The 26647-nt window shown below is 43.0% G+C and overlaps 3 protein-coding genes and 1 long non-coding RNA gene across 4 annotated transcripts; 2 read left to right on the top strand and 2 right to left on the bottom strand.

Moving 5' to 3' along the window:
* Positions 1-3803: 3803 nt before the first annotated feature.
* LOC130165179 (uncharacterized) lies at positions 3804-5709 on the bottom strand. The gene is made up of 2 exons (XR_008826749.1): positions 5049-5709; positions 3804-4900 (listed from the first exon to the last, which is right to left on the bottom strand). It is a non-coding gene; the product is annotated as an uncharacterized LOC130165179 (long non-coding RNA).
* A 114-nt stretch (positions 5710-5823) lies between these two features.
* Positions 5824-8540, top strand: LOC130165645 (uncharacterized). Its single transcript, XM_056371092.1, has 7 exons — positions 5824-5838; positions 5927-5936; positions 6039-6153; positions 6435-6551; positions 6724-6782; positions 6923-7006; positions 7759-8540. Exons 1-7 carry the CDS (start codon positions 5824-5826, stop codon positions 8070-8072), a joined length of 714 nt encoding a protein of 237 aa, XP_056227067.1. The 3' UTR covers positions 8073-8540.
* Positions 8541-9298: 758 nt separating this feature from the next.
* atp5pf (ATP synthase peripheral stalk subunit F6) lies at positions 9299-11437 on the top strand. The gene is made up of 4 exons (XM_056370183.1): positions 9299-9455; positions 10091-10260; positions 10549-10673; positions 11195-11437. The coding sequence occupies exons 2-4, from the start codon at positions 10091-10093 to the stop codon at positions 11221-11223; spliced, it is 324 nt and encodes a 107-aa protein (XP_056226158.1). The 5' UTR covers positions 9299-9455; the 3' UTR covers positions 11224-11437.
* A 1172-nt stretch (positions 11438-12609) lies between these two features.
* Positions 12610-25819, bottom strand: jam2a (junctional adhesion molecule 2a). The gene is given in 12 exon segments (XM_056370181.1): positions 12610-13585; positions 13809-13842; positions 14944-15015; positions 17414-17429; positions 17607-17714; positions 18159-18261; positions 18676-18863; positions 18956-19105; positions 20250-20360; positions 20534-20599; positions 25119-25212; positions 25214-25819. Coding segments are annotated over 12 exon segments (1572 nt in total). The 5' UTR covers positions 25805-25819; the 3' UTR covers positions 12610-13546.
* Between the last annotated feature and the right edge of the window lie 828 nt (positions 25820-26647).

Raw genomic sequence — 26647 nt, 5'->3', positions numbered from 1 at the left:
CGCGTCTGTCGCTCCGTGTGCTGTAGGACCCGGTGCTGTTCACCGACACCGTGAGGAAGAACCTGGATCCTTTCAGGCAGCATGCCGATGAAGAGCTGTGGAGGGCCCTGGAGGCGAGTATCCGATCAGAGCTGCGTCAGTCTTGAGCTACTAGGCCAGAGACAATGAAATTATCTTTTCAAAGTTTTTCAGTCTGTCCTCTCATTGTTGGCCATATGATTCATATGATTGGCTGAGATTTCAACATACAATCTGTGCAACTGCTGTTTTGGGCAGCAGCCAAACACCCCTCTGTTCTCTACCCCGCTTAGTATAATCCGGGATCCCCCTTGTATAAATCCAATTGGATTCGTCCACCTCCTGTTTGACAGTCTGACCTTTCACCTCGGCTTGGAGGCAGCACGGACGGGACCACATGCTACAAACATTCCGGTAAGTTCAATTCATTGAAATATCACTAAACAACTATGAAAATAAGTAACATCAAATGCCTTTGTGTAGCTCTGCCATTAACTTCCAAGTCATGTCAAAGAAAATCACAACTTAGTGCTCTCAAATTCTAAATAACCAAATTATTCACACTTAGCTAACTTAGCAAGCCCAGTTCACCACACATGCTCTGATAAGACTATGCAGAAAACACTGTGTATCTTTGCTTGTGCATGAGTCCACTTTACATGTGTGGGAACATTAACTCCTATTTCATGTGGCAGCTCTTCAATCTTTCTCACTCAGAACAGAACATCAGTCATGTCGCTTCACTCTTATCTGTATATTTCACCCATGCAGCTCAAATTAAAAAAATTATACAGCCAAAGGCAATAAAAATAACACTTCTTTCTAAAAATTACCAATGACAAAATATCAGATTACAATTACAATCGGAATGTACAGGACTTACACTTTGACTCAAACGGGGACAGGACAAAATTCACACCACTCATTTCATTTTATTCTAAACTTTTATACATTCTCATTCATCTTCAGAGGAAAAGTCTCTCTACAAGCTTTCTTATGTCTTAAATTCAGCCCGTCGCCGCTTTGTCTGCTTTTTTCTTCTCTGTATTTTCACAACATGGAAGGAAGTGTGCTGCATATGGACTCTGCTCGCTCTCTTCTCTGCATGCTGACCACTTGGAACTTCAACATCAAATCACAAACGCTACCAGATCACATCACAGCCGGCTCAAATGTCAGGCAGAGTACCCGCCCTCCCTCATCTCAGCCCACAGAGTCTGTCTGTCACTACATGTGCCTGTGTCTTCTTTTAATGCAGATGTCCCGCCACCAGGAGACCAGGACCAGGACCGGGACCGGCACCGGCCGGCACACCGCTCCAACTCCAGCTCTTCACTCCTTGCGCTCACATGTCCATCACACCGGAAGCTGGCGGCCACCCATCACAAAAGGTAATGGCACTCTCATTATATCGGGATCACAAAACAAACATGCTTTATTCAATTTTTTATATTATTCATTGCAATTAATCAGCAAAACTCTCGCTATTTAGCAAAAATATCATTTGGCCATTCATACCAGTGTGTCATATGTAAACCTTATATCCATTTTCATTTTTCACAGAAGGATCACGGCGCAGTCGGCAGGCCTCAGCTCTGACCGCCGCCTGGAACACACATCACGTACGTCACATTTTTACAAACTTCATATCAGTTACTCTGCAATCAACTTTTACAATCTTTACATTTATACTCTATATTCTTGCTCTTTGCTTACATGCCTCTTTTAGACTAAGTCTTTTTGCTCATTTACACACATGCAGCTGGAACCTCCACCTCCTCTTTGGCGCTCCGCCCTTCTACGTCCAACTGACTGGCCCGGACCAGACCGTACCGGATCGGACCAGACCGGACCGGACCGGATCGGACCAGACCGGACCGGACCGGACCGGACGCCGCGGGACACACACACACACACATTTCCAATCTTATATAACATCTTATTTATATGTGTAAAGTACATTATTTTTTTTTAATTGTAAACCACTATTGTAGATTAGTTACACCTGTTTGGGATTCTTCAGTAGTGGGAACTCCACAGATACACTTGTGTCTTAACATATTTCAAATGTCATGCAGTAAGAAGCTGCTTTAAATTTGCAAACAAATACATCAAAAAAGTCTTAGAAAACTACTTGTTGTCATATAGCAGGCTTTTACCATCCTGTGAGACACTAGTCAAATGCTGCTCATTACATGTCGTGTAGCGTAGTGGTCTAAGCAGGCGCCCGTTTTTACATGCTACAGTCCTCGCTGCAGTCGGCACGGGTTCGAGTCCCGCATCGGATGGCCTTTCGCTGCATGTTATTCCCCGTTTCCTGTCACTCGCCATTGTACTGTCCATTAAAGGCATAAAAAGCCCTAAAAATATACTTTAAGAATGAAAGTGTGCCCTGACATGTTAAACACAAGATGTAATCAATGTGGTGATATGTATATAAGCAATAAAAACAAAATTAACAAAATTAACTCTATCTACTAAAATTAACTCTATCTACTCTCCTACACCCCCCTCTCTCTACTCTCCTACACCCCCCTCTCTCTACTCTCTTCTCGCTTCCCTCTTCTCGCGGCGCGCTTCGCGCGAAGACAGTTGCGACGCGCTTCGCGCGTCGCTGTGACGCGCTTCGCGCGTCACCAGATACTCTCTTCTTGCGACGCGGCTACTCGCGACGCGCTTCGCGCGTCGCGCTTCGCGCGTCGCCTCTACTCCTACACCCCCTTCGCACCCCCCTCTGGCCCCCCCCTGCTCCCCCCCTTCGCACCCCCCCTCGCACCCCCCTCTGGCCCCCCGCTCCCCCCCTTCGCTCCCCCCCGGCCCCACGGCTCTCTCGCGCCCCCTGCTCCCTCACGCACCCCCCCCCCCCTTTATCCCCCCCCCCCCCCATTATTGGAAATTTTAGCAAACTGCCAGCCAATTATTGTTATATATTGTATAACCCTCTGTTTGCATCTCTCTGTGAAGCACACCTGGCTCCTTCCCGCTGCAGATCCCCAGCCACCGTGGGGATTCGAACCAGCCGTCACCGCACCTGCACGACCTTCGTGACACACACCAAACCACCACGCTACCGAGCACCCTTCGCTGTCGGAACTACTCTCGGAGCGCTTTTCACTCTTCACTCTGGGTCTTGGGCCTCATAAATTAGTCAGAATCATAAATAAGTCTCACGGGAATCGAACCCATGACTTTGAGGTTCCCAAGCAGTCCTCTAAGAGCCTGAGCTATTTGGTCACACAAATGTCGCCTTTCTTTCTCACATTTCATGCCATTATCTGGCTGTTGGACTTCATAAATACACTGAGTCTCATAAGAAGTGAGGTCAGACAAGATTTGAACACTCAACCTCTGGGTCTACAGAGTAACGCCCTAACCCCTTGAGCCACTGACTCAGATGCAAACACAGCATCTTTCTCATCCTCTTCCAGTCTGTCCTCTGTGTGTTGGTCCCAAAAAGTAGTAAGATCGAATGAGATTTGAACTCCTCACCTCAGAGTCTATAGAGTAGCCCTCTAACCCCTTGAGCCACTGACTTAGATGCAAAAACAGCATCTTTTTCATCTTCTTTCACTCTGTCCTCTGTGTGATTACATTTTCTTCTTCAGCCAACATGCAGGAGAAATCCTTGAAGGGCTCAGATACAAAATAAAAAATTGAACTCATTTTGCTTTTAACTACTGTTTCTGATAAACAAGAATGGACTTCAAACATCAACTTAAGTTATTGTTATAATGAGAATAAGGTTAAATGATGTTCACAAGAAACACAAAAACCACACAAAGCTGTGCAAGCAACCAGATACATTTAATTGGATAATTGCTTTGTTTCTTTTTCTTTCTCCTCCGTACTGAGGAAACATCAGCTCTGTGGGGTAAAGTTATGTGGAATATTTCTCTATGACCTGTAAATCTGGCGCTTTAGTATTTTAGTACATTCATTTTTTTTGGATGTAAATCTGTAATCTGAGAACTGGATCAATCCACTGAATTTTACAAATGGTTTACTTTATAGGGATTTAGGAAAATGTACAGTATTGTATAAGTTGTTTCATATTATCAAAGCAGTACAATTTAAATTAAAAAAATATAACTCTCTGTCTCTCTCTCTCTCTATATATATATAATGATTTTAAATGTTTTAATACAGAATTAAAGTTAAAAACTCCTTTAAATGTTTTCCTCTCTCTGACGTCAAAGACTAAATGTGAATATTTGCCAGCATGTCGAACACGTCCTGTCCAACACGTGCGCATTCGACTACTATATTACTATGTGATTTATACATTTTTTAAATCCATAATCAATAATTACTAACATCAGAACGAGTGTATTATATGTAATTAGAATATGTACATACATTGAAGGCAGGTGAATGTCATCTCATTGTCAGCCCTCAAAGTTCATGTGATTGGCTGATTTCAACATACAACCTGTACAACTGCTGTTTTGGGCAGCAGCCAAACACCCCTCTGTTCTCTCCTCCGCTTGGTACGATCCGGGTTCCCCCTTGTATAAATCAAATTGGATCCATCCACCTCCTGTTGGACAGTCTGACCTTTCACCTCGGCTTGGCGGCAGCACGGACGGGACCACATGCTACAAACGTTCCTGGTAACTTCAATTCAATTCAATATCACTGAACAACTAGCAAGAATAACTAACATCAAATGCCTTTGTGTTCTTCCATTAACTTCCAAGCAGCTCAAATGAAACAGTTTCTTGAGTTCTTCTCATTGCAATGTACAGGACTTACACTTTGACTTTGTGCTTGTGTCTTCTTTGAATGCAGATGTCCCGCCACCAGGAGACCAGGACCAGGACCGGCACGCCGCTCCAACTCCGGCTCTTCACTCCTTGCGCTCACATGTCCATCACACCGGAAGCTGGCGGCCACCCATCACAAAAGGTAATGGCACTCATTATATCGGGATCACAAAACAAACATGCTCTATTCAATTTTTTATATTATTCATTGCAATTAATCAGCAAAACTCTCGCTATTTAGCAAAAATATCATTTGGCCATTCATACCAGTGTGTCATATGTAAACCTTATATCCATTTTCATTGATCACAGAAGGATCACGGCGCAGTCGGCAGGCCTCAGCTCTGACCGCCGCCTGGAACACACATCACGTACGTCACATTTTTACAAACTTCATATCAGTTACTCTGCAATCAATCCTACTTTTACAATCTTTACATTTATACTCTATATTCTTGCTCTTTGCTTACATGCCTCTTTTAGATTAAGTCTTTTTGCTCATTTACACACATGCAGCTGGAACCTCCACCTCCTCTTTGGCGCTCCGCCCTTCCACGTCCAACTGACTGGCCCGGACCAGACCGTACCGGATCGGACCAGACCGGACCGGACGCCGCGGGACACACATCTGCTGGTGACTATTGCTTATATACATATCACCACATTGATTAGATCTTGTGTTTAACTGAGTTCCCCTCTTAAGATACACACCCAATTAAAACTCATCCTTCACAACAGGCCTCTGTTTGTTTCAGCAGCTGGAAACAAAGTGAGTGTGTTCATCCTGCTTGAAACGAGCGCTGGTGCCGTCACATCAGTGTGGAGGCTGATCGTGTTTTGTCTGGTTTAGGCCGACGCTCAAGGGAGTGAAGTTCTACAAACACAAACTGCGGCGTTTGGAAGGATTAAACAAACACACTAACACAAGGTAGGAACATTTCTATTGACATCACAACAGCAGGGAATCTGTTTGGAGTTTGGGTATTAAAAAAAACCCAATATTTGATTTTTGTAATTATCAATTTCTTTCTTTTTCCTTTTCATGTCTTTGCAGATGGTCTAAAGAAGACAACACGACAGAGCAGTGAACACACCACCGATCAAGCCGGAGAAGCTGGTCTCTGTGACCACTATCACTATGTAAGCTCATCGTCTGTGACATGTTCTGAGTTTGTTTTCTGAAATCTACTTTCCGAACATCACTTCCTTTGTATTCCAGCTATTGACAGAGGTCAGCGTCGTCGTGACCAATCCGAGCGCTCCGTTACGGCTGCACGGACGGAAAGCCGCCGCCTTTGGTTCGGATCAGGCTGACTTTGATAGTCTGCTCCCCGCTCTGGAGGTCTGGGCGCAGCAGCTCCAGCTGCTGGAGGTAAACACTGTTTATCTGCAGCTTCCAGAAATACTCGGTTTATTGTAAATTAAGACAAAGAAAAGCTACAAATTCTCACATTTCAGGAGCTGATTGGTAACTTCAATTCAATATCACGAAAAATATCACGAAACAACTAGCAAAAATAACTAACATCAAATGCCTTTGTGTTCTTCCATTAACTTCCAAGCAGCTCAAATGAAACAGTTTCTTGAGTTCTTCTCGTTGGGATGTACAGGACTTACACTTTGACTTTGTGCTTGTGTCTTCTTTGAATGCAGATGTCCCGCCACCAGGAGACCAGGACCAGGACCGGCACGCCGCTCCAACTCCGGCTCTTCACTCCTTGCGCTCACATGTCCATCACACCGGAAGCTGGCGGCCACCCATCACAAAAGGTAATGGCGCTCTCATTATATCGGGATCACAAAACAAACATGCTCTATTCAATTTTTTATATTATTCATTGCAATTAATCAGCAAAACTCTTGCTATTTAGCAAAAATATCATTTGGCCATTCATACCAGTGTGTCATATGTAAACCTTATATCCATTTTCATTTTTCACAGAAGGATCACGGCGCAGTCGGCAGGCCTCAGCTCTGACCGCCGCCTGGAACACACATCACGTACGTCACATTTTTACAAACTTCATATCAGTTACTCTGCAATCAACTTTTACAATCTTTACATTAATACTGTATATTCTTGCTCTTTGCTTACATGCCTCTTTTAGACTAAGTCTTTTTGCTCATTTACACACATGCAGCTGGAACCCTCCACCTCCTCTTTGGCGCTCCGCCCTCCCAGGTCCAACTGACCAGACCGGACGCCGCGGGACACACATCTGCTGGTGACTATTGCTTATATACATATCACCACATTGATTAGATCTTGTGTTAAACTGAGTTCCCCTCTTAAGATACACACCCAATTAAAACTCATCCTTCACATCAGGCCTCTGTGCCTGAGTGATCTGCTGGACTCTGCTGGTCCTCCTCATGCCATTGCAACAAACTATTGCACAAGCAAAGATGCACACTGTTTTCTGCAAAGCCTTAACTGTCAGAAAATATAATGTTTTGTCAATGTCATTTATACAAGTCTGTCTTGTGTCCAGGCTCCTGAATGAACAGAGAAAAGGGCCTGGAGAAGACCTCAAGTGCACACAAACACAATTGTGGTTTAAAGTTTTCTACCTAAAGCACCACAGGCTGTCTTCCCCTCTTTGTTTGGATTTTTCTTTGCCTTTTCCTACATTTTATATCAATGATATCACCAGTGAACATGTTTCAAAGTCAACAGAGAAATTCAAATTAAATTACTACTACTATGATTTCCTTTGACATGACTTGGGAGTTAATGGAAGAGCTACACAAAGACATTAAATGTTACTTATTTTCACAGTTGTTTAGTGATATTTCATTGAATTGAACTTACCCAATTGTTTGTAGCATGTGCTCCCTCCAAGCCAAGGTGAAAGGTCAGACTTTCAAACAGGAGGTGGGAGAATCCAATTGGATTTTTAGAAGGGGAAACTCAGATCGTACTAACTCATCCTTCACAACAGGCCTCTGTTCTTACATATATTAACATACAATGCAGTCGGATGTCGGTTTGGCGCTCAGAGTCGTAGGAAAGGTCAGCGGACTGCGTCTTCTGGCCATTGTACACGTAACAGCCCCCCACTCCCTCCATCTCAGAGGCGACTGCAGCGTAGATGGTGGTGGATGCTCCCTCTGCCGGAGTCTGAGGAGGACAAACATGAAGAAAAAGGACTTTACAACCTGTTAGAAAATCAGCATGTGAATGAGTCTGGGCCAGTCGGCAGGAGGACGCTTCTGGGTCTCCCAGGGTGCCTCGCTCTTCAGCTCTGTGCGCTCCACCACCCGCTCCACCGAGGTCATCTGAGGACATAAAGAGGTTGATTGAGTCCCCGCACCGACCCTCCGGCCTCCGGCTCTGACTCGACCCCCCCGGACCGGCGGCTCCGTCCTCACCATGTTCTCCACCTCCGCGCTCTGCCTCACGCTCCACTGGAAGTTTCCTATCAGCGTCACGGCGTAGGTCAGCACGAGCCCCACCTCTCCGGCCTCAAGCCCTGACACACACACATGAAGACAAAGACATGTTGATACAGGACATTTTTACATTTTGATGTTTTAGTAAGTAAACAAACAAACAATGTTGTGCCCTTAAACTTCCACCGGATGTTTGAAGAAACACAAAGAGGCTCCAAAAATAAAACAACCAATAACTACACAAACACTGATTTCTAACAACAACAACAACAACAACAACATAGTATACTGTCTCGTCATTACCTTTGGTAAATAAGCACTATTGTGAATTGTGTAATGTAGTTACCTGTCATGCCTCCTTAGATATACTTTTTACAGTCTATGAAAATGTTTGTTGTCTGAGGGCTGCTACAGGTGTTCAATGTTGAGACCAGACATGACATGGAAGTTAATGGCAGAGCTACACAAAGGCATTTGATGTTACTTATTTTCATAGTTGTTTAGTGATATTTCAATGAATTGAACTTACCCAAATGTTTGTAGCATGTGCTCCCATCCGTGCTCCCTCCAAACCAAGGTGAAAGGTCACACTGTCAAACGGGAGGCGGTAGAATCCAATTTGATTTATAGAAGGGGGAACCCGGATCGTACTAAGCGGGGTAGAGAACAGAGGGGTGTTTGGCTGTAGTAAGTTGTACAGGCTGTATGTTGAGATGTCAGCCATCAATTTTGAAGGCATGGGTTCAAGCCAAGACTCTCGTTCAAATCCAGTCGTTGCCAATTTCGAGTGCCCCAAAGGGATGGGAAAGGATTACTTTAACATAAAATGAAATATATTTAGCTAGTAATCTAAATTCTGTAATAGTTCAATATAGTATTGTAGTATCGTAGTAAAGCAACAGCAGAAATATCAAAAAACGACATGCTATAAGGCACAAAAATGTAAACGAATGACACATAGTAAGGTATAAAAATATATTTAAAAAAACGACATAGTATAGTATGAAATAAAAATGTCATAAAACATCATAGTATAATAAGCCACAAAAATGCCTTAGTATATTCTGGCATTTTTTAATGATTTGTAGATTTTATACGGACCTTGCACAGAGTCATGATCAGTGGGCGGGATCTGTCTGCGAGGATGACCCAATTGTACGCAGCGCAGCGCGTACAACGTTTTGACGTCCACGAACTTCAGCACCGTCAATCTCCCTTTTCCCACAATCCACAGCGGTTCCTCCACATTTGGATCTTGTTCTCTTGAGTGTCAAACCCAAGGTGAGTGTTGAGTTTTTAAAGAAATGTGTTTATAATTTCACCCTTATCTGTCATTATTATGTATGCTTATAAACACATGCTCGTTTCTCCGGCGAGTGCAACGTTTAGCAGGAGACCGTGAAGGACAACAATCGACGGAGGATAGTGTTTGTATGCTGTGTCGCGTCAGCTAAAGCTAGCTAAGCTGACTTTAGCAGTCGTTTGATTGGGTGTAAGTCGCAAACATGTCGCTAATTAACAACAGCAACCAGAGTGAAACCGACCTTATTTAAAGTCTTTGTCGTATTAGTCAATTAAGGCGACAATTACATTGAAGTCATTTTAAAAATTAAGATAGTTAACTCAATGTCAGTTAGTTACGGTCGACTGTAGCTAACGTATGCTAATTAAAATGTAGCAAGTGGTAACGTTTATTTAAGGTCAGGTTGTACGTTCAGTAGGTGACAGAGCTACAGACATTTGAACGCTTAAGCATTTAAGGCTTAATGCAGGTTGTAGTTTACACCCGCTGCACATCATATTATTAGTCATTACCCCCTAATGCAACAAAGGTGATCCTTGGCCATTACAGAGGCAGGACAACAACTTCATGTTCTCAGAGCAGCCTATAACCTGAGGCCTCTTTTCTCCTTCAGATGGCACTTCACCGGTTATTCCAGCTGTCCTCTGTACTGCGCTCCGCCGTGAGCCTGACCCTCCGCAGGAACATCGGCATCTCCGCTGTCCTCTTCAACCGGGCCAAGGAGCTAGACCCCGTCCAGAAACTGTTCCTGGACAAGATCCGTGACTACAACACCAAGAGCAAGTCAGTTCATAATACTCAACTCCTGTCATGAACCTCCCATACCTAATTTAGAAGTGGTGTTTAGATTTCCATGGCTGATCAGAGTCGAGATTTAAAAGATAATCAAAAAAGGCTTCCAGCTCAGAGTTCAGTCAATAGTGAAATATTTACCTCTAAAATAGAGAAGCTGATTTTTTTTAGCTTCTTAAATGCAGATTCAGATCTCAATCAATCCTCTCCATTTAAATTGTATCTAAATATATCCGCCACTCACCTCTCAACCATTATTTGATGCCTTGGCTCTCCCAGGACTTCTGGTGGCATTGTGGATGCAGGACCCGCTTACCAGAAGAACCTGTCTGAAGAGGTAACCAAACTGCAGAGGCTATATGGCGGAGGAGACCTCACCAAGTTCCCAGACTTCAAATTCACAGGTTAGTTAAAACTTAAGTAAGCTTCTTAACTGTCAAAAACAAGGCAGTTTGCATTCAAGACTGTCCATTAACAAAAGTCATTCATTTTGATCAGCTGCATTATTGAAATGACAATTAGAAGTGCCTGTAATGGCAGGGCTGTTTTTAATGACACAACTTAAATGGATTTTTTGCTTTTACATGATTTAACAGCCCCCTCATAAATATTTACTTCTTTGCCACTGGAGAGAATGAGATGCACTGTGATTTTGAGCTTTGTGTCTATATTTAGTGCATGGACAGTGACGCTTGTCAAAGAAGGATGAGTCTCTTAGCAGCTTTCATCTTGAGCTTCGCAGTATTGTTGTTGAAACTTCAATTAGCTAGTTGTTTTACATTGCTGTAGTTCTTGTCTTTGTATGGAATCTAATCTCAAGTATTGTCACATGTACAGCTGCAATATGTCTCACTTCAAAACTCACAGGGAATTACATGCAGCAACTATCACTAATGGTTCTTTGTTTTGTTGTGTTTTTCTCCAGAGCCCAAGTTCGATGAAGGCGCCAAGTGAATGCTGTCCATGTTGTATATCTCCTACATGTCACCAATACGTTGTATTTAATAAAAAGATAGTGGAATGAACTGTGGTGCACTGCCCATCAATGAGGTTGATTCTGCAGCACCTGAACATTTGTTATAATTTAGTGATGCTACAACAATAACTGTATCCAAATACATTATACAAATATTTTTAATGGTCAGTCATTAAAATATTTCTCACATTATACACGTGTAATCATGGTCATTTTACTTGTCCCATATCTGAATAATCCTGTAAAAATATTTTCAGATATTAGATATAGACTATCAGATGAACTATGCTTAATTTGCATATTAAACGGTTGTAATTTAGATTAAAATATCTGAAATTCCCTGATAAATAACTGAGTCACATGTCAGCTGACTGAGATGGGAAGTGGCTGTAACTCTGAGTTGGACTTGAGCGGTCTATAGTACGACGAGGTCAGAGATGACTCGAAGCCTTTCCAAGATGAATATTTGAAACCCAAAACGGCATCAAAGGGTAAATTTCTATCTGACCTGATGCCTAAAGTTTTAGATTGTGCAGCTGAGCTTTAATGTTAAACTCAAAAATGTACCAAGATTTTAGCTCACTGTGCAGCTGTGCATCACTGCCCCCAGAGTATAGATCCTTGCTCTAATGCACCAAACTAAAGCTGTCTGTCAACCTGTTTCTGATGCTACATGCCTGCCTCAAGAAATGCACTTGAAAGATTTATGTACTGTCTGGCTTGCAGAGCCACAAAGCTTCAGTATTTCCCTCTGTGGGAATACTGAAGTGGCTTTCACATGCAGATGAAAAAGATTGTTTCAGGAATAAGGTAATAACAAACAAGCAAGTCACAAAAACAAACACTTAACCAGATCTAGTTTGATTAATCAGTTCTCCACCTAATTAGATTGACATTATCATCAGGGATCATAATGATAATTGTTATTTTGATAGTGCTGTAATTGCAGTGGTGGAAGATTCAGCTCTCTTACATGAGTACTATTAGTAATACCACAGTGTAAAAGTATTAGAATCAAAATATAAAAGCACAAAAGTATTAATTTTGCAGAATGGCCTATTTCAGACTGTATTATTGGATTGTAATTATTGATTCATTATTTGAACATTAATGTTGCAGCTGTTAAAGGTTGGACTAATTTTTTATACTTCTGGGTAGCTTGTAGATTTCCCCCCCAGAGATCTATGAAATATTATTTGTGGATTATAATTTCTATTATTTGAATTTTAAAGGAACTAGTAACTAAAGTTATCATCTCTGTTAATAGTAAAAACTTGTACTTCTGTACAAAGTAGCAGAAAATGGAAATACTCAAGTAAAATACAAATACCTTGTACTTGTACTTAAGTACCATAACAGCAGTATGATTTTGAATAGAAAAACTTTATTACTGATACACCATTCAAATAAAACTCTGAACAATCCATTCACACACTGTCTAAAATCAGACACTCCATTTTTGATAAACATTGATAAACAGTGGCACAAAAATATAAAGACAGAAAAAAGTAAGGCAAGTTCTTTACAAAAAACTGTGATCCATAGATAAATGACAGACAAATTAAAAAGGCACAAGGTATATATATTTATATTTATATATAAAAAAACCATGCAGGCACATTAGGATGGAATGGGGTTGGTCTCAATAGAATTGGTAGGAGTGGCTTCTTGTTCTCCTGGACTGGCTTTGTCTGGTATTGTGTTTACTAAAATCATGAGGATCTTTTGTGGCTCTGTGGCCCTTGGGAAGCTGGGGCCCCAGTGTCACAGAAGACAAAGTGTGGGCTGAGGTAAACTGCATTTATGTTTGAATAGATTGAAATGCCTTCCCTATTGCTTTAAAGAGAAATCCCTTGTGATGATTCAATTTTTTTTTAAATCCCTTAAATTAAATGATCAGTCTTTGGTAAAAGAAAATGAAGTAAATAATTGGCCTGCAGAGGGAATCAAAGTGTGTGAAAGTCTCCACTAGTCCCTGGGTGATCAGAAAAGAAACTGGAGTTTCAACATCTGACCACCAGGGGGGAGCAGAGCGCCATGAAACTTTACTTAATCCCACAAGAGCAGAAAACGTCAATGACAGATGCGAACCACACAGCAAAGCAAGAGAGTAAGAAGCCTTGCAAATTTGCTTGTCATAACCCATTCAAAAGGAGTGGTAGAGGAAGAAGATTGAAATTAGCATGTAGCGTAAGATCAAGAGCTTGTTCAGAGTCCAGAGAGAAAAAATAAATTCAGAGAATCCAGTGTTGGCACCATATCACAAGGGTGGTGATGTACTCTCAAAGAAAGGCCAGCTTCTCAGAGCATGAATGATTGGGTGTGTTTAAAATCCTGGGGCTGTGGGACACAGAAAAAGAGGTATTAGTGTGTAACTATTTTCTTGCTCTTGTTTCAGAGTTATGGCCCTGAGGTGACTGTGATGTGATTTCAATCAAAAACACGGCAACATTCGTTAGGGAAATGTGAAATGCTGGTGCTTAAGTCAGCGTTTCTCCCCTGTCACTGCTCAGTACCCAATGTAGAAATGTAGGGAGGAAGAGAACAAAGAAGAAACACTTACTTCTTGGGGCGGAGGGATATAGTTGACATTGGACCTGAAAGACAAAGGCATGGTAAGTGCATCAGACAGTTTGACACAGTCACAAAGAAGAGAAGAAACTCGAGGCGGACAGCTGTATCCTGAGTCATATCTTGCCCTGCATAAATAATGCACATCATACATGGCAAACCTCCCATTGGGTAAAAAGGAAAGTCAGACAGAATGAAGCAGGAGAGAGCAGTGTTAGTCAAACAGTCATCTTTCCTATTCTGGATACAAATGTACTTCAGATTTGTCAGTGTTTACAGTAAGTGGTCCTTTGCTGGTCTGTATATACAAGCTAAAATAATTTGACTCTTGTAATCAACTGAAACCCAATTTGTGAGATTGAACCACTATTGCATACTTAAAGACATCTTGATAAATACACTTGGCCTACTGTCCTGTCAGGCAAAAAGTGTAGACTCCAGGAAGTCACTGCACAGCTTCAGGAAATATTTAAAAACACATAACTCCCCATAAAACTGTAATTTGTCAACTTTCACTTCAGTTTTTGAATAGATTAAACAGATAAAATATAATGTGCTAATTAGTTAACTTTAGAGGTGTTTTACATTCAGATAGAGCCAGGCTAGCTGTTTCCCCCCGTTTCCAGTATTTATGCTAAGCTAAGGTAAGCGTCCTCTGGCTGCAGCAGACAGATTTGGGAGTCATATCAATCTTCTCATCTCACTACTCGCCTCACTCTCAGCAAGCAAGTTATTAGGCTTATTTTCAACAAGTTAAATTCAATGTTGAAATATAAATAGCACCAAATGCTATAAATTCAGTGCTATTTAAATGTTGAAAATAAGCCTATTCATGTGCCTGCTGAGAGTGAGATCAGAAGATTGACACCAATCCTAAATCTGTCTACTAAATATGAAGCTACAGCCAGGAAATGGCTCTATGTATGGGTAAAAAAAAAAATCTGCTTACCAGCACCTCTAATGCCTTTTTATTAGCACGTCATATCTTGTTTGTTTAATCTATTCAAAAACTAAAGTGAAAGTTGACAAATTACAGTTTTATGGGGGGATATGTGTTGAATAATTTCTTGATGGGGACTGTTATTTGCTCTCATCTGTCTGTTGACTTGTCTATGCATCACACTCACGTGTCCTCTGTTCTGTGCAGGGTTTGGCTGCTGATGTGGGCTGCACCATGACACTGGGAGATCCAAAAGGACCTGTAGGGGCCAGCGTGTTGGCTTTAAAAAGGGTCAACAAGAGGGTGTCACTTCAGACTCACACTGCACACCATGCTTTCATGAAATGGGGGGCGGTCATTCATATGGAATATTAAAATATTCATAAAGGTGTGCTTGAACATTTAGATATGCTGCTGTAATCCTAGATCTATACACTTTGTACATGTACTCTGTGTTTTGAAGGTTTGTGTATTCAGGTCATTGCTTGCAGGTTTATGAATACTTTGCAAGTCTGTGCATTCAGATCCATGAAGATTCAAGCTTTATTTTACAAGCTGCAAGAAGAAAAATAATGCACAAGCATGTGTCTGTGCATGTGTTGCTAAAGGTTAGCCACAAGGGAGAGAGGGTGGGATCTTCAGCTTCCCTCTGTGACTTTGGAAATGCTACAAACAACACAGTTGGCTAGACAACACTGTCAGTCACCTACCGGTCAGTTCACACTCAGTAGGGCTCCCAGGTTTGCATCACGTGAGCTGGGAGCCTTCCTGTGTGCAAACTGACCGGTAGGTGACTGACAGTGTTGTCTAGCCAACTGTGTTGTTTGTAGCATTTCCAAAGTCACAGAGGGAAGCTGAAGATCCCGCCCTCTCCCTCTCCTGGACACGTGCTTGTGCATGATTTTTCTTCTCGCAGCTCGTGTAATTAAGCTTGAACACATGGATCTGAATGGACAAACTTGTGAAGCACATTTCACAGACAGAAACCTGCAACCAATGACTTGAATGTACAAACCAAATGCAAAGTGGGTTTATAGAACTAAGATTACAGTGACAAAGCTATTTGTTTCAAGCACACCTTCATGAATGATCTAATATTTCATAATTTAGCGGCAATGCTGTAAAGACATGCAGCCAATCATAAAGCTGCAGAGCTCAACAAAATGCTAAGGTGAGCAGGTCAAGTGGTGAGCCAACACATGCAGCAATCCAACACCCAAATATTAAAAATCTAAGCCCTGTGTAACAGATTTCTACTGCAGCTGTGAGTGTATCCTCTAGCTAAACATTTAACAAAGCTTCAGTTTAGGCCCCTTAAAGATCTCTACAGTTGATTAAAGCAATATATTTATAGAAGAAAATAAAATTTGTATTATGAAAAAAACTTGTCAGTGTCTTCTTTGAAATATAAATTATTAACAACTATAGTGAAAACAAATGTACATTCTCCAAACATGTCTTTAAAACACTGAGCAGAGGAAGCTATGTCTAGGTAATGTAACCATCAGAGCCACATATATTGCACGCAAGTCTTATTTGAGTTTTTAGGGCATCAAAACCTGGCAACAAATGTCCCAAATTTTCATCGTATTTCACAACAACCATTAGCAACCACTACAACAGTTTAGCATGATATAACATTAATCTGTCTCCCTCTGTCCTCTAGACCGTTTCTCTCTAAAAGGCAGAGCTGCATCCTAGATCTGCATTCCCACTCTGTTAACTTGTGCCTACTATTGGTGCATCAGAAATCATGTCACATTGTCTTTGAGTCTTTGTGAAGAAGCCTGCTCTATAAATAGGAAGTTGACACTGACAGCTCCAGTTAGCTCAGTGGGATAAGCATCAGACTTTAACCTAGACAAAGAGCTTTCGCATCAGCTTCAAGGAGAGCTCCACGCTGACTCTCCATCAAAGGCTGCGCAGTAACAAGCCAGTAATCAAATAACATAAAGTCAAGTGAGTTAGGCCAGTCACATGGGGACATGCATTTATGTCTCTGTGGTTTCTGGCTCAACAGCCAGTCAAGCATCAAAACATCCTGACGCCCACTCTGGTGTGTTTGCAGGACAGGGACTATTGGTGTGTGTGTAAATGTACTGCACTAACAGCCCTGTGTTATGCCACCATCTCATCCTCCAATCTCCTCAATATCTAAATAATCCATTTCAAATTAACCACCCAATCAGTTTAATTGCCTGCAATTCAATCTGCTGCCAATATTTTTCTCCGTGCTGATTAACAGCCAGTAATTATTCCATAATTATGTTGCACCGATTATTTCTCCTCCTTTAATTGTCAGCATCTTTTTTGATCATCTGTCTGCGCTACATTTTGACATGATTTCAACAGAGGTACATCTGCCAGAAAGTGGCGATTTAAAAAAAAAAAAAACCCCAACCCTTTCCCAATGGTTTTTACATCTGTTGGCGCCAATCACTGGATGAGTAAAAACACTGGCACTGCTGTGGCTCAAAAACACACACATTTAGACACACACACAGCCACAGCTGTCACTCCATACAGTCCTGAGTCAGCACGCAGACACGCAGTCTAAGTGCAACAACGACCCACCCACCCACTCTCCTCAATCCTCAGTGTGTAGAGTATTAGACTGTTTGTTCACATCAATGTTAATGTAATCACAGAGCTCTTACCTTCCTCTGTGTCCTGCTGATGGATGAGTCAGGAGCACCGTGCAAAAAAAAAAGAGTGAAAGTCAGTTTTTTTGGAGAGAATAAAAACAATATCTCCATTAACTGATGCACTGTTCATGCAAGAAGACAAAATGGTTATTAGAGTTAAAAAAAAAAAAAACACGGCAAACAAATGAACGAAAGTGGAACTTACGGCTGAAGAAGCCATTGCGATGCAAGAAGAGTCCTCCACAGCCGCAGACCACGATGACCAGGCAGACCACCACCACCGTTGCCACGACTGCTGTGATGTTGACATCCTCTGGAAGTGGGAGGGAGAATGAAAGACAGAGTTATGATCCATTTCCAATATGAAGTGGTTAATATTTAATAAATACTCCAAACAGCGGTAACTGTTAAACCTGCAAACATTAACATAAAAAGCAAAGCCATATTTAATGTAACTCAGTCTAAAGCCTTTTCCTGTACTCCTGGAATACTTCCTTTAATTTATTAAGTGCATAAAATGGTTGCTCGCATTAACCTAGAGCACATTATAGAATTTATTAGCAAGCTGACGACCGTTCCATACATAACAGGCTCATTTTAAACCACGTAATTTGTCCTTGAATGTCACACTTTAAATAGTTTGTGATGGTGTTTCACATTTCCTCTCCACTGCATCTCTGATTTTCTCCAGTGCTGAAGGGTGTGGGGGAAGAGGCCAGAGGAAGTGTGGAGAAAAAAAAGTAAAACACACACTCACCTATTGCCATGTGCTTGCCCTCACACATCTTGGCCGGCCCCACCCTGTTGGATGCCTGGCAGCTGTACCGGCCGGTGTCCTCTTTGGCTACAGATTTGAACTCCTGCAAAAGAGACAGAGGGTGGAGGAAAACTTTTATACCTGTTTTTAGAAAGTGCGTCTTTAAATGGCCTGAGTTAAAGCATTTATTCTGCTAAAGTGTCCTTGAGCGGTCCTCAGAAACGCTACCTACTGTAAAACCAGAAGAAGAAGCACTTTACACAAAACTCAACAGAAGCATCTCTGTGTTTGCTTCTTTAAATAACACGTTACTGCAGGGAGACACACGCCAACCTTTCTTGTTGTCCTTATTCACTCACTCACACTCACACTCACTCACACACACACACACACACACACTCACACTCACACACACACACACACACACACTCACACTCACACTCACACACACACACACACACACACACACACACACACACACACACACACACACACACACACACACACATACACACACCAGTATTCCTGTTTGCATGTCGATTAAATAGGTGGCGTTGGCCTGGCGGGGCACACTGATTGGCTGGTTGTTCTTGAACCAGGAGTATGTAGCAGGCGGGATGCTCTGTTGGTCTCTACAGCGCAGCTGCACCACTGAGCCCGTCACTGCTGAACTGGGGATCTCACAGGACGGGGTGTGGGGGGGCACTGGAGGAAAGGACAAAGTAAGAAATTAGAGAAACAAAAAGAAAAACCTCAAGCATCTCAGCCATTTCTGCACCAGAGGTTTTCAGTCATACCAAGGACTATCAGTGTCACGTTGGTCTCGCCCAGGCTGACAGAGTCAAGAGGAGCACTGATCTCACAACGGTACTCCCCGGCATCCTCCTGAGTCACCTTTTTCAGCGTCACTGTGGCCCCTTCAATGGTCGCCCGATCTTCAAAAGGACCTGAAGCGAAAGAACAGAAAGTCAGGAAGAGGAGGAAATGTCCTCTCTGGCTGTGGCAGCTGCTGCAGTGCATGTGCAGTTGGCATGTTTTCATCTATAATTTACCTTTCTGCCATTTAAGAATAGTAGCGCAATATAGACTTTATCATACAATATTAAGATACATCTGTCTTATAGCTCTATCCATTCTGATGCCTGCATTTGTATTGATGTATCATCTGATATTAATTACACCTCAGCAATACAAATTAAATAAAAATGAATAATACGTGTAAAAAATATGTTTTTGAGAGAATTTGAAAGAGAAAAATATTTAATGCTATGAAAACTGAACAGCTGCTTCACAGCAAAAACCTCTTAGCAAAGCAAGCAGGGGTCTTTTACTGTGAAGCAGCAACAGGAAGTGCAGAGTGATGTTAATGGAAAGTTATTTAGAATTTGTTCTGATCTGCTTATGAACCTCTCACACTTCAACTTTTCAGGCACTCAGACACAGCCTTGTTTCCAGGTTTCCCCCCCTCCAAGGACCCTGAAACTAACTGGAACTGGGAGGCTGCAGGGAACATTTACAGCCTGTATCAGCGAGCATGTTGCCCTGGAGCGCCCTGACTGGTGAATCTAGCCGAGAGAAAGTTTCGTGGGACGTGACTTTTAATGAATTTACTTGTTGCCAGCAGCTCTGCCTAAGAAATTGCCTCAAATTGTGAAAGCGCTGCCTCTTTATTTACGTCACTTTTTACACTAACTTCAGATGTGAAGTGGAGCTGCTAGTGAAGCGGAGGTGATGGTGGTTTCAAAGCCTTGACATATTTCAGAAAACTTGTCAGGGTAACTATGCTGTCTTTAAAAGAGACTGTATGATTCATTATTTATTTGTGCCATTAAATCCACATCCTAAACCACAAAATGTGAAGGATCAAGGATAAAAGACAAGTTAAGATTTTATACCTTGACACCACTGACAAAGACTGAGCTAAAACATCTCTTACATTAGAGCCATCATTCCAGTCTTATCTAAAGTATCAGAGTGGTGTTTTCTCTCATCCTATGTGGCAAACCCCTCTCCAGCTGGCACTGCAAGCTGATTAAAACAAATGCCCTGTTTGTCACCAAGGGGATAAGGAGAGGCAGACTGCTTTCTCACCTCTGAAGTGTCCATCATAGTACATAAAGGAAACATCTTTCCCCTTCTTCTTCCACTCGATGCGTGGGTTCTGGTCCCTCTCCGTGCGGAACATGCAGGACAGCACCGCATCTGAAATAGGAACGTGTGACCGGTGAGATATTTATGGCAACAACAGCGAAAAAAACCTTGGTCATTTTTTTTAACTACTTGGGTCTATTTATAGCGTCATGGTTTATTCTGTCAGAGAGAATCTGAGAGTGAGAGGAGGCGGCACAGAGATGAGCTGCTTCTTTCTGCCTCACCTGTGAACTCGCGCGCCTCCACCTTGTAGCTGGTGGTCGACACGGTAACAGGAACAGAGGGGGAACCTGGTGGTGGTGGAGAAGGAGAGGGGAGAGAGAGGGGGAGAATTAAAAAAAAAAGAATTAAAAAATAGTGGGGTGAAAGCAGTTCATAACGCAATATCGCTCGTCATCCATTAGGGGGCAAGGTGAATTGGGTGAAGTGCTCCACATTGCCCGCCAACTGCAAGAGGAGAATACTTAATGGCTGTCTTTGGTCTGTCTGTCCGACTGTCTGAGCCGAATACACGAGTCTGAGGCAGACTGAGGCTTTCTCCAGGAGATCCGAGGTAAGGGCAGGATTACTGCCTCCTTGGCTTTAATCCTGTGGGGTTAAGGAGCAGCCCGCCGTATGTTTATGAAGGCGCAGGTTAGGACAAGGTCACCAAGCATCTCACCAGCAGCTTGTCCAGATTAACCTGATGTATGAGGGGCATTGACAAGAAGCAGGCGGCACACTATCCCGTGTTTGTTTCCCCCACTGCCTGTGTGTCACTGATACACGCATCCAAACAGGAAGGGGAAACAGGAGCGCCCTTTCCTGTGTGCTGATTGGTTTAGGGGATGGATTATTGTCTGGTCGTCCTGTTGTTAAACGCAGGTGGAATAGGGGTGAAGGTTACCTGAGGGAGAAACGGGTGAGAAATATGCACATGGCAAGAACATTAAACACTCTCAGGATGAAAGCCTAACTTCTCCCTAAGGTCTGCAAATTAAGAAAAAGGGGAACATTTTTGAAATGGGATAATAAATGTTGAATGGGCCTCAGGGATTCTTCCTCAGAACATTAAGGGCAAAGAAAAACTTCCAGCAAACTTCTAATTTGGTGAAATGAAGGCGTCACCTTCACATATTCTTGAAAGCAAAAGGCTGAGTAACTTCATTTCCTCCTGCACACACACACTGACTCACAAGCATTGCTGTAAATGGTTTCGAAATACAGATTAAAATCTAGCAATCCCAAACCTAAAAACACATACACTTGAATTAGTCAGCCCCACCATTTCCTGTTTGTCAGTGGCATCCGGTGTCAGCCCATTGTTTCTGCATTACTATGAGTTACAGAAGATTTCTCCTGTGAAGCGAGGGGGGGTCGTGGAAGAATGAACGGCAAGCTGAAACAAAGGGCAGGAAGTGTTAGAAAGAACAGGAAGGCGGCCATGTTGGATGGCCATACAAACTGTAGTTTATAAGCAGACCCAAAAGGTCTCTATTGCTCTTATTTCCTTCGATAGCAGCTATTTTTAATTTGGCTTTTAAATAAACAAAAGCCTATACAATAATAATGTCATCTGCCAAATGCAGCATAACGCACACTCAAGTTTTTTAAAAGCTTTTCTTGAAGTTGGCTCAATTTACACCAGCTTCAAACTTTGAGCTAAGTGAATTAAAACTGCACGCTCTCCCTCCCGACGCTCTCGCTTTGCCATGTGTCGACTTGCAGCACTGTAACAGGATTATCATCGTTGCCTTGGCTTGTGTACCTCGACACCCTCTGAGGAGCATTGTCTCACCGAAGGATGAACAAGACGAGGGAGGGAGATACAATGAGATTAAAAAGAGACGAGAATAAACGACAAAGGAGAGATGAGCAGCCCTAAGAATAGAATACAAATGAAATAGAGTGGAGGAGAGCGGGGCGGAGAGGGGGACTGGGTGGAGGTTGGTGGAGGGCGGACGAGAGACCCGCAGAAGCATGAATAAAAGAGAGAGTGGGATTGAAGGCGAGGGAAATCCTCTCAGACAGTGGGACTGTGAATGGAAGAAGCTCTTGTCACATAGTGTGAGACCAGGCCTGGCGCCACCTTGAAGGGTGTCTCTTTGAGAAACAGGAAATGTAGCAGGGGTGACAACGTGCCTGCACTTCACCAGCGCACTGACTGACACACGCACACACGTAAAAGCAAAAAAAAAGAAAAGAGCAAAGAGTCTCTGTGTGCAAGTACCCGCTGCCACTGTGTGTTCTACTACTATGAACACTGTCAGCTTCAATGGCCTCAATTAACTACAGAGGCGTCGAGGCAGACAATGAACACATGGCCTGTTCAGATCATTTCACAACTGCATGGTGGGTAATGTTCACATGCTGTAAAGCTTTATAAACAAAAAAAAAGCCTGCTGTCCAAGAAGTGAACAGAGACAAGTATCTGCTCGCATGCAAGAGCTGCACCACCGAGCACTGGATGTCACTTCAGTGTTGTGTCCGTGTTGATGCTCAGATGTAGCTCAGTTATCCTGGCTGCAGTAAATACACACCTGAATGTCTCACAGGTCTGCACAGAGAAAGGTGTTGCGGGTAGATGTAGAAGCTGAGAAATCTTAACGAGCTGTGTTGACCTAAGCGTCAATGTTGAGAGGCTGTTTGCTGAATAGTAGAAAACAGCCACAACTGACACCTGTGCAGCCTGACGTGGATGTCACTAATCTTAGGCCTCATTTTAGCAAAAGTGCTACATTTGCTGATAGAGAGCTAAATTATATAGCGTCACCCTGTAGCTAAGCTGACTCGGGCCGATTACCAGTCCAGGTTGGCTGTGAGGACTGATTATGAGCCGTATCTGGCCCGCATTTGGCTGCCAGACTTGGTTTATGTGCCAGTAGTCCGGACTGATTAGGGCTGAGCTCAGCTCCAGTTAGCAGCACCCAGGCCAGAGGTGGGCCACTTTAAATTATCCCAAGATTCAGGAGTGAGTCCAGCAAACAGGCATGCTGGACTGGTGGCTTAATCAAGTCGTATAACGTCAGTTTAACTATATTTAACACATCAGACACAAACTGAAATAGATCTTAGAAAATTGCTTTAATGAACTTAGTGAAGTTTTTCATGTGCTTAGTAGAAGCAAGTCTCCGGTTGGATCAAATATGGCCACCATGGCGATTAAAACACTTCTGATAGGGGCTTGTTGTGCCTCTGACAGACAGAAACATGTAGACAAAGGCGTCAAAACAGACAAGCGCACATGTACACACACACACGCACGCACACACACACGTCGTGAGGCATGAGTGGCATTAACATCAACCAAACACTGCGACAGCTTAAAAACTCACACAGGGGCAGCCACCCCCTTGCATGAGCAAAAATAGAAAGATGGCACGCTCACTCCTTGGCACGCAGCTTTACTCTCATTACGTGGTCCGTACAGAGTGTTACAGAGAGGGTGGGTGTTGCCAGGACTGTGCCGAGGTCAAAGGCATGGCGCAGTAATAATTAAGGCACTTATTCAAATTAACAGAGAACAAATGAAAGGAGAGGGGAGATGGACCCATAGGAAATGTCCTGTCTGCCTGTGTGATACAGATAAGGTGATTGTGGGCGGCACACACGTTTCAAGGCTGTGGGGGTACAGAGCAAAACAGGGCGAGGACAGAGTGTGTGTGTGTGTGTGTGTGTTCTCTGTTTGAACAAAGCCTCTCTGTATGACTGTAACCCTGTGAGCAACAGCTGTCTCAGTCAGGCACGGTGTGTGTGTGTGTGTGTGTGAGATTGAGATGGGGGAAGTTGGATCTCTTGCCACAGAGACCCACCCAAAGCCTTTCCTCCTGGACGTTTCCTTAAACAATAGAGCCCACAATCTGCAGCAGAGGACATCTGATGCTGCTCTGTTCAACAGTTGACATCTATCACTGAGCCGGATGATGAGTGATTTCTGTCAGTGTCCACAGCGGGACTTGACACACACACACCTCTACGAACTCATGACCTGGTGGCCTGACAGGTGGCAAAACGTGTACAACACAGAGTAAAATGTGCGTCACTCACTCTCACTGTCTAATCCCATCCATCCCACACTGTTACTGCTCCCCTGGTGTCCTAAGACCGCTCACACTGCTCTCTCTTTTCCTGCACGTCACACAGGTTTCCATGCAGGAGGGTCAGGGAAAGTCTAAAGACAGATTTTTATTTTTTACTGTTTTGTTTACAACCCTTCAGTGTCCTGCAATGAAAACACCTTGTCACATAGAAAAAAAAACAGCTTGATGTATCTGGTGGTAATCCAACCGCTGACCTCATGCAAGGATCCACAACCTTTTCTGCCAAAAACCTGGGCCCACCCGCCGCCACCATGCCGCCTACACCTTTAGGTGGCACCCTGCCAAGCACAACTTTTGGGCCAACTTGTAGGAATTCAGCCTGACTGCATCAGCAGCCCACTCCCACAGACTGTAATGAAACCATGGAATAAAACTCAACAACAAAATAAGACTACAAAAAAGATTCCTTTAGCTTCTAAAATGAACTTAAAGATTTTATAATTTTCTGAAACAACAGTGAGGAAACATCCAACAACCCTTAAGAAAATGTAACTTCACAAAACTACTTTTTGGAAAAAAATAAATGTCTCTCCACTTTGAAAGGATTCACCACTTGTTTAAAAATTAAACATGAAATCACTCTAAATAAAAAGTTCAAGATCGGTTAAAATACATTCAAGCTTAATCATCAATTTCCTGAGTTTTATCTGGCGAGGAGAGAGAGAGAAACCAAGAACAAACAGAGCAACTGTTGGTTCGTCTGGATGAATAGTTTCCATTTGCCACTTACATTGCATCAGTAAAATAACAATAGGAAGATACAGGGACGTCCCCTCCATTATCGTCCACAACTCTGGCTGAGTCTGGTCTTCCCTGGACGGAGCGAGGAGGCAGATTCCGAGCCTCAGCTTTCTTCTCGCACTTGTTCACAACTCTCCAATAATTCATCCAGCTTCCAGGGAGTAAACTGCTCTCCGGGGCAAAGCGACCGGACTGCCCCGGCGCGGCGCGGCGCGGCGCGGAGCGGCACGGCACGGAGCAGCTGGCAGGCGAGCTGATGAGCGGGACGCACAGCCGGGACTGATAAAGGCTGGAGACACCGGTGTCCTGGACTGATGAGTCTGGCTGGGGACGGCGTGCCTCGGTTACTCTCAGAGACGTGAATGAATGTCCTCTCTCCTCTCGTTGTGCGGCTTCGGCTCTGGCTGAGGTTGGAGATGGAGGTGGAGGGAGGGCGGGGTGTGCTTTCAGACGAGCAGAGCGGCGGAGCGCCGAGAGCGCAGCGCCGTGTCCAAGACGCGCACTGCACTGCCAAATGGCCACATAACGGGAGTCAACTGGGTATGGCAACAAGGTGTGGCAGCCATCATACCTCAGCCGGAGTGGGACCTGGTTTGACCCCAAAGCTTTTTTTTTTTTTTCCTCCAATATTATTGGAGGGCATAGATTGAGGCCAAATATCGTTTTAAGCGACATCTGGAGCTTTAAATCCAGATTTCCCTCCAAAGTGACGCCTGCTGACCCGTTTCTAATCATTTCACAACTGCTTTACAAGTCAACAAGGCAACATGAAACACTATTCATCTTTCCTCATGTCCTCTGGGGGATGAGAATCCAAGTAACAGTTATATCCTGATGAGGCACCTTTTACAGCCTATTGTACCTGCTGTTAAAAATGGCTTCATTAAAGGATGAAAAATCATTTATTAATACTTTACAGATTAATTAATAACATCAACGTTTGGGCTGCCAGGTTGTGAAAATACCCCTCTAATCCTTAACCCTTTGGTAAAGGCTCAGACATTTATATTACATCTCTATTACCTAAATGAAAAAGATAAACACCACACAAAACCTGGTTATGTGTTCTTCATTTACTGTATGGCTTATAGCTGACGTATGACAAATGATTTATTAATTGATAAAAAAAAACTATAAACCTTTTATAAAGGGTGCCTTCAGTAGGAAGTGTTCCCAGTATGATATGAACTGACAAGAGAGAGCTCTGCTGAAAAGGAGCTGTATTAAAGTGTAGGAGGATTTTTGATGTAAACTGAGCAAAGATTTTCAAAAAGCTACAGCTAGCACTTCAGTGAGCCTCTAAATTTCAGAGCTGAAAGTTGAATTATCCAAAAACAACATCCTGCCCTCATTAAATCATCACTTTCCATATAAGTACTGGTGGTAGAGGTTACAGTACACAGAGTAAATTTGAGTTCTTCTGGGTTTAAGTATTCTGACTTCTCCGATTCAAAAGAGCAAAAAGGATGACAAAACCGTGTTTAGCCTTGGATGAAGATGCCGTGCTCAGAGTCCAAA

Source organism: Seriola aureovittata, chromosome 24, assembly GCF_021018895.1.
Source record: "Seriola aureovittata isolate HTS-2021-v1 ecotype China chromosome 24, ASM2101889v1, whole genome shotgun sequence".
NCBI classification, from domain to species: Eukaryota; Metazoa; Chordata; class Actinopteri; order Carangiformes; family Carangidae; genus Seriola; species Seriola aureovittata.
Note: the sequence above shows the minus strand (reverse complement) of the source record. Positions and strands in the feature narration are given on the sequence as shown.

What these genes read in the sequence shown, in the direction of transcription:
- atp5pf (XM_056370183.1), top strand. Translation starts at nt 10,091, where the DNA reads ATGGCACTTCACCGGTTATTCCAGCTGTCCTCTGTACTGCGCTCCGCC. An exon ending in GACTACAACACCAAGAGCAA is followed by an intron (nt 10,261 to 10,548) that starts GTCAGTTCATAA and finishes TGGCTCTCCCAG; the next exon opens with GACTTCTGGTGGCATTGTGG. An exon ending in CCCAGACTTCAAATTCACAG is followed by an intron (nt 10,674 to 11,194) that starts GTTAGTTAAAAC and finishes GTTTTTCTCCAG; the next exon opens with AGCCCAAGTTCGATGAAGGC.
- LOC130165645 (XM_056371092.1), top strand. An exon ending in GCGGCCACCCATCACAAAAG is followed by an intron (nt 6,552 to 6,723) that starts GTAATGGCGCTC and finishes CATTTTTCACAG; the next exon opens with AAGGATCACGGCGCAGTCGG. An exon ending in CGCGGGACACACATCTGCTG is followed by an intron (nt 7,007 to 7,758) that starts GTGACTATTGCT and finishes CATACAATGCAG; the next exon opens with TCGGATGTCGGTTTGGCGCT.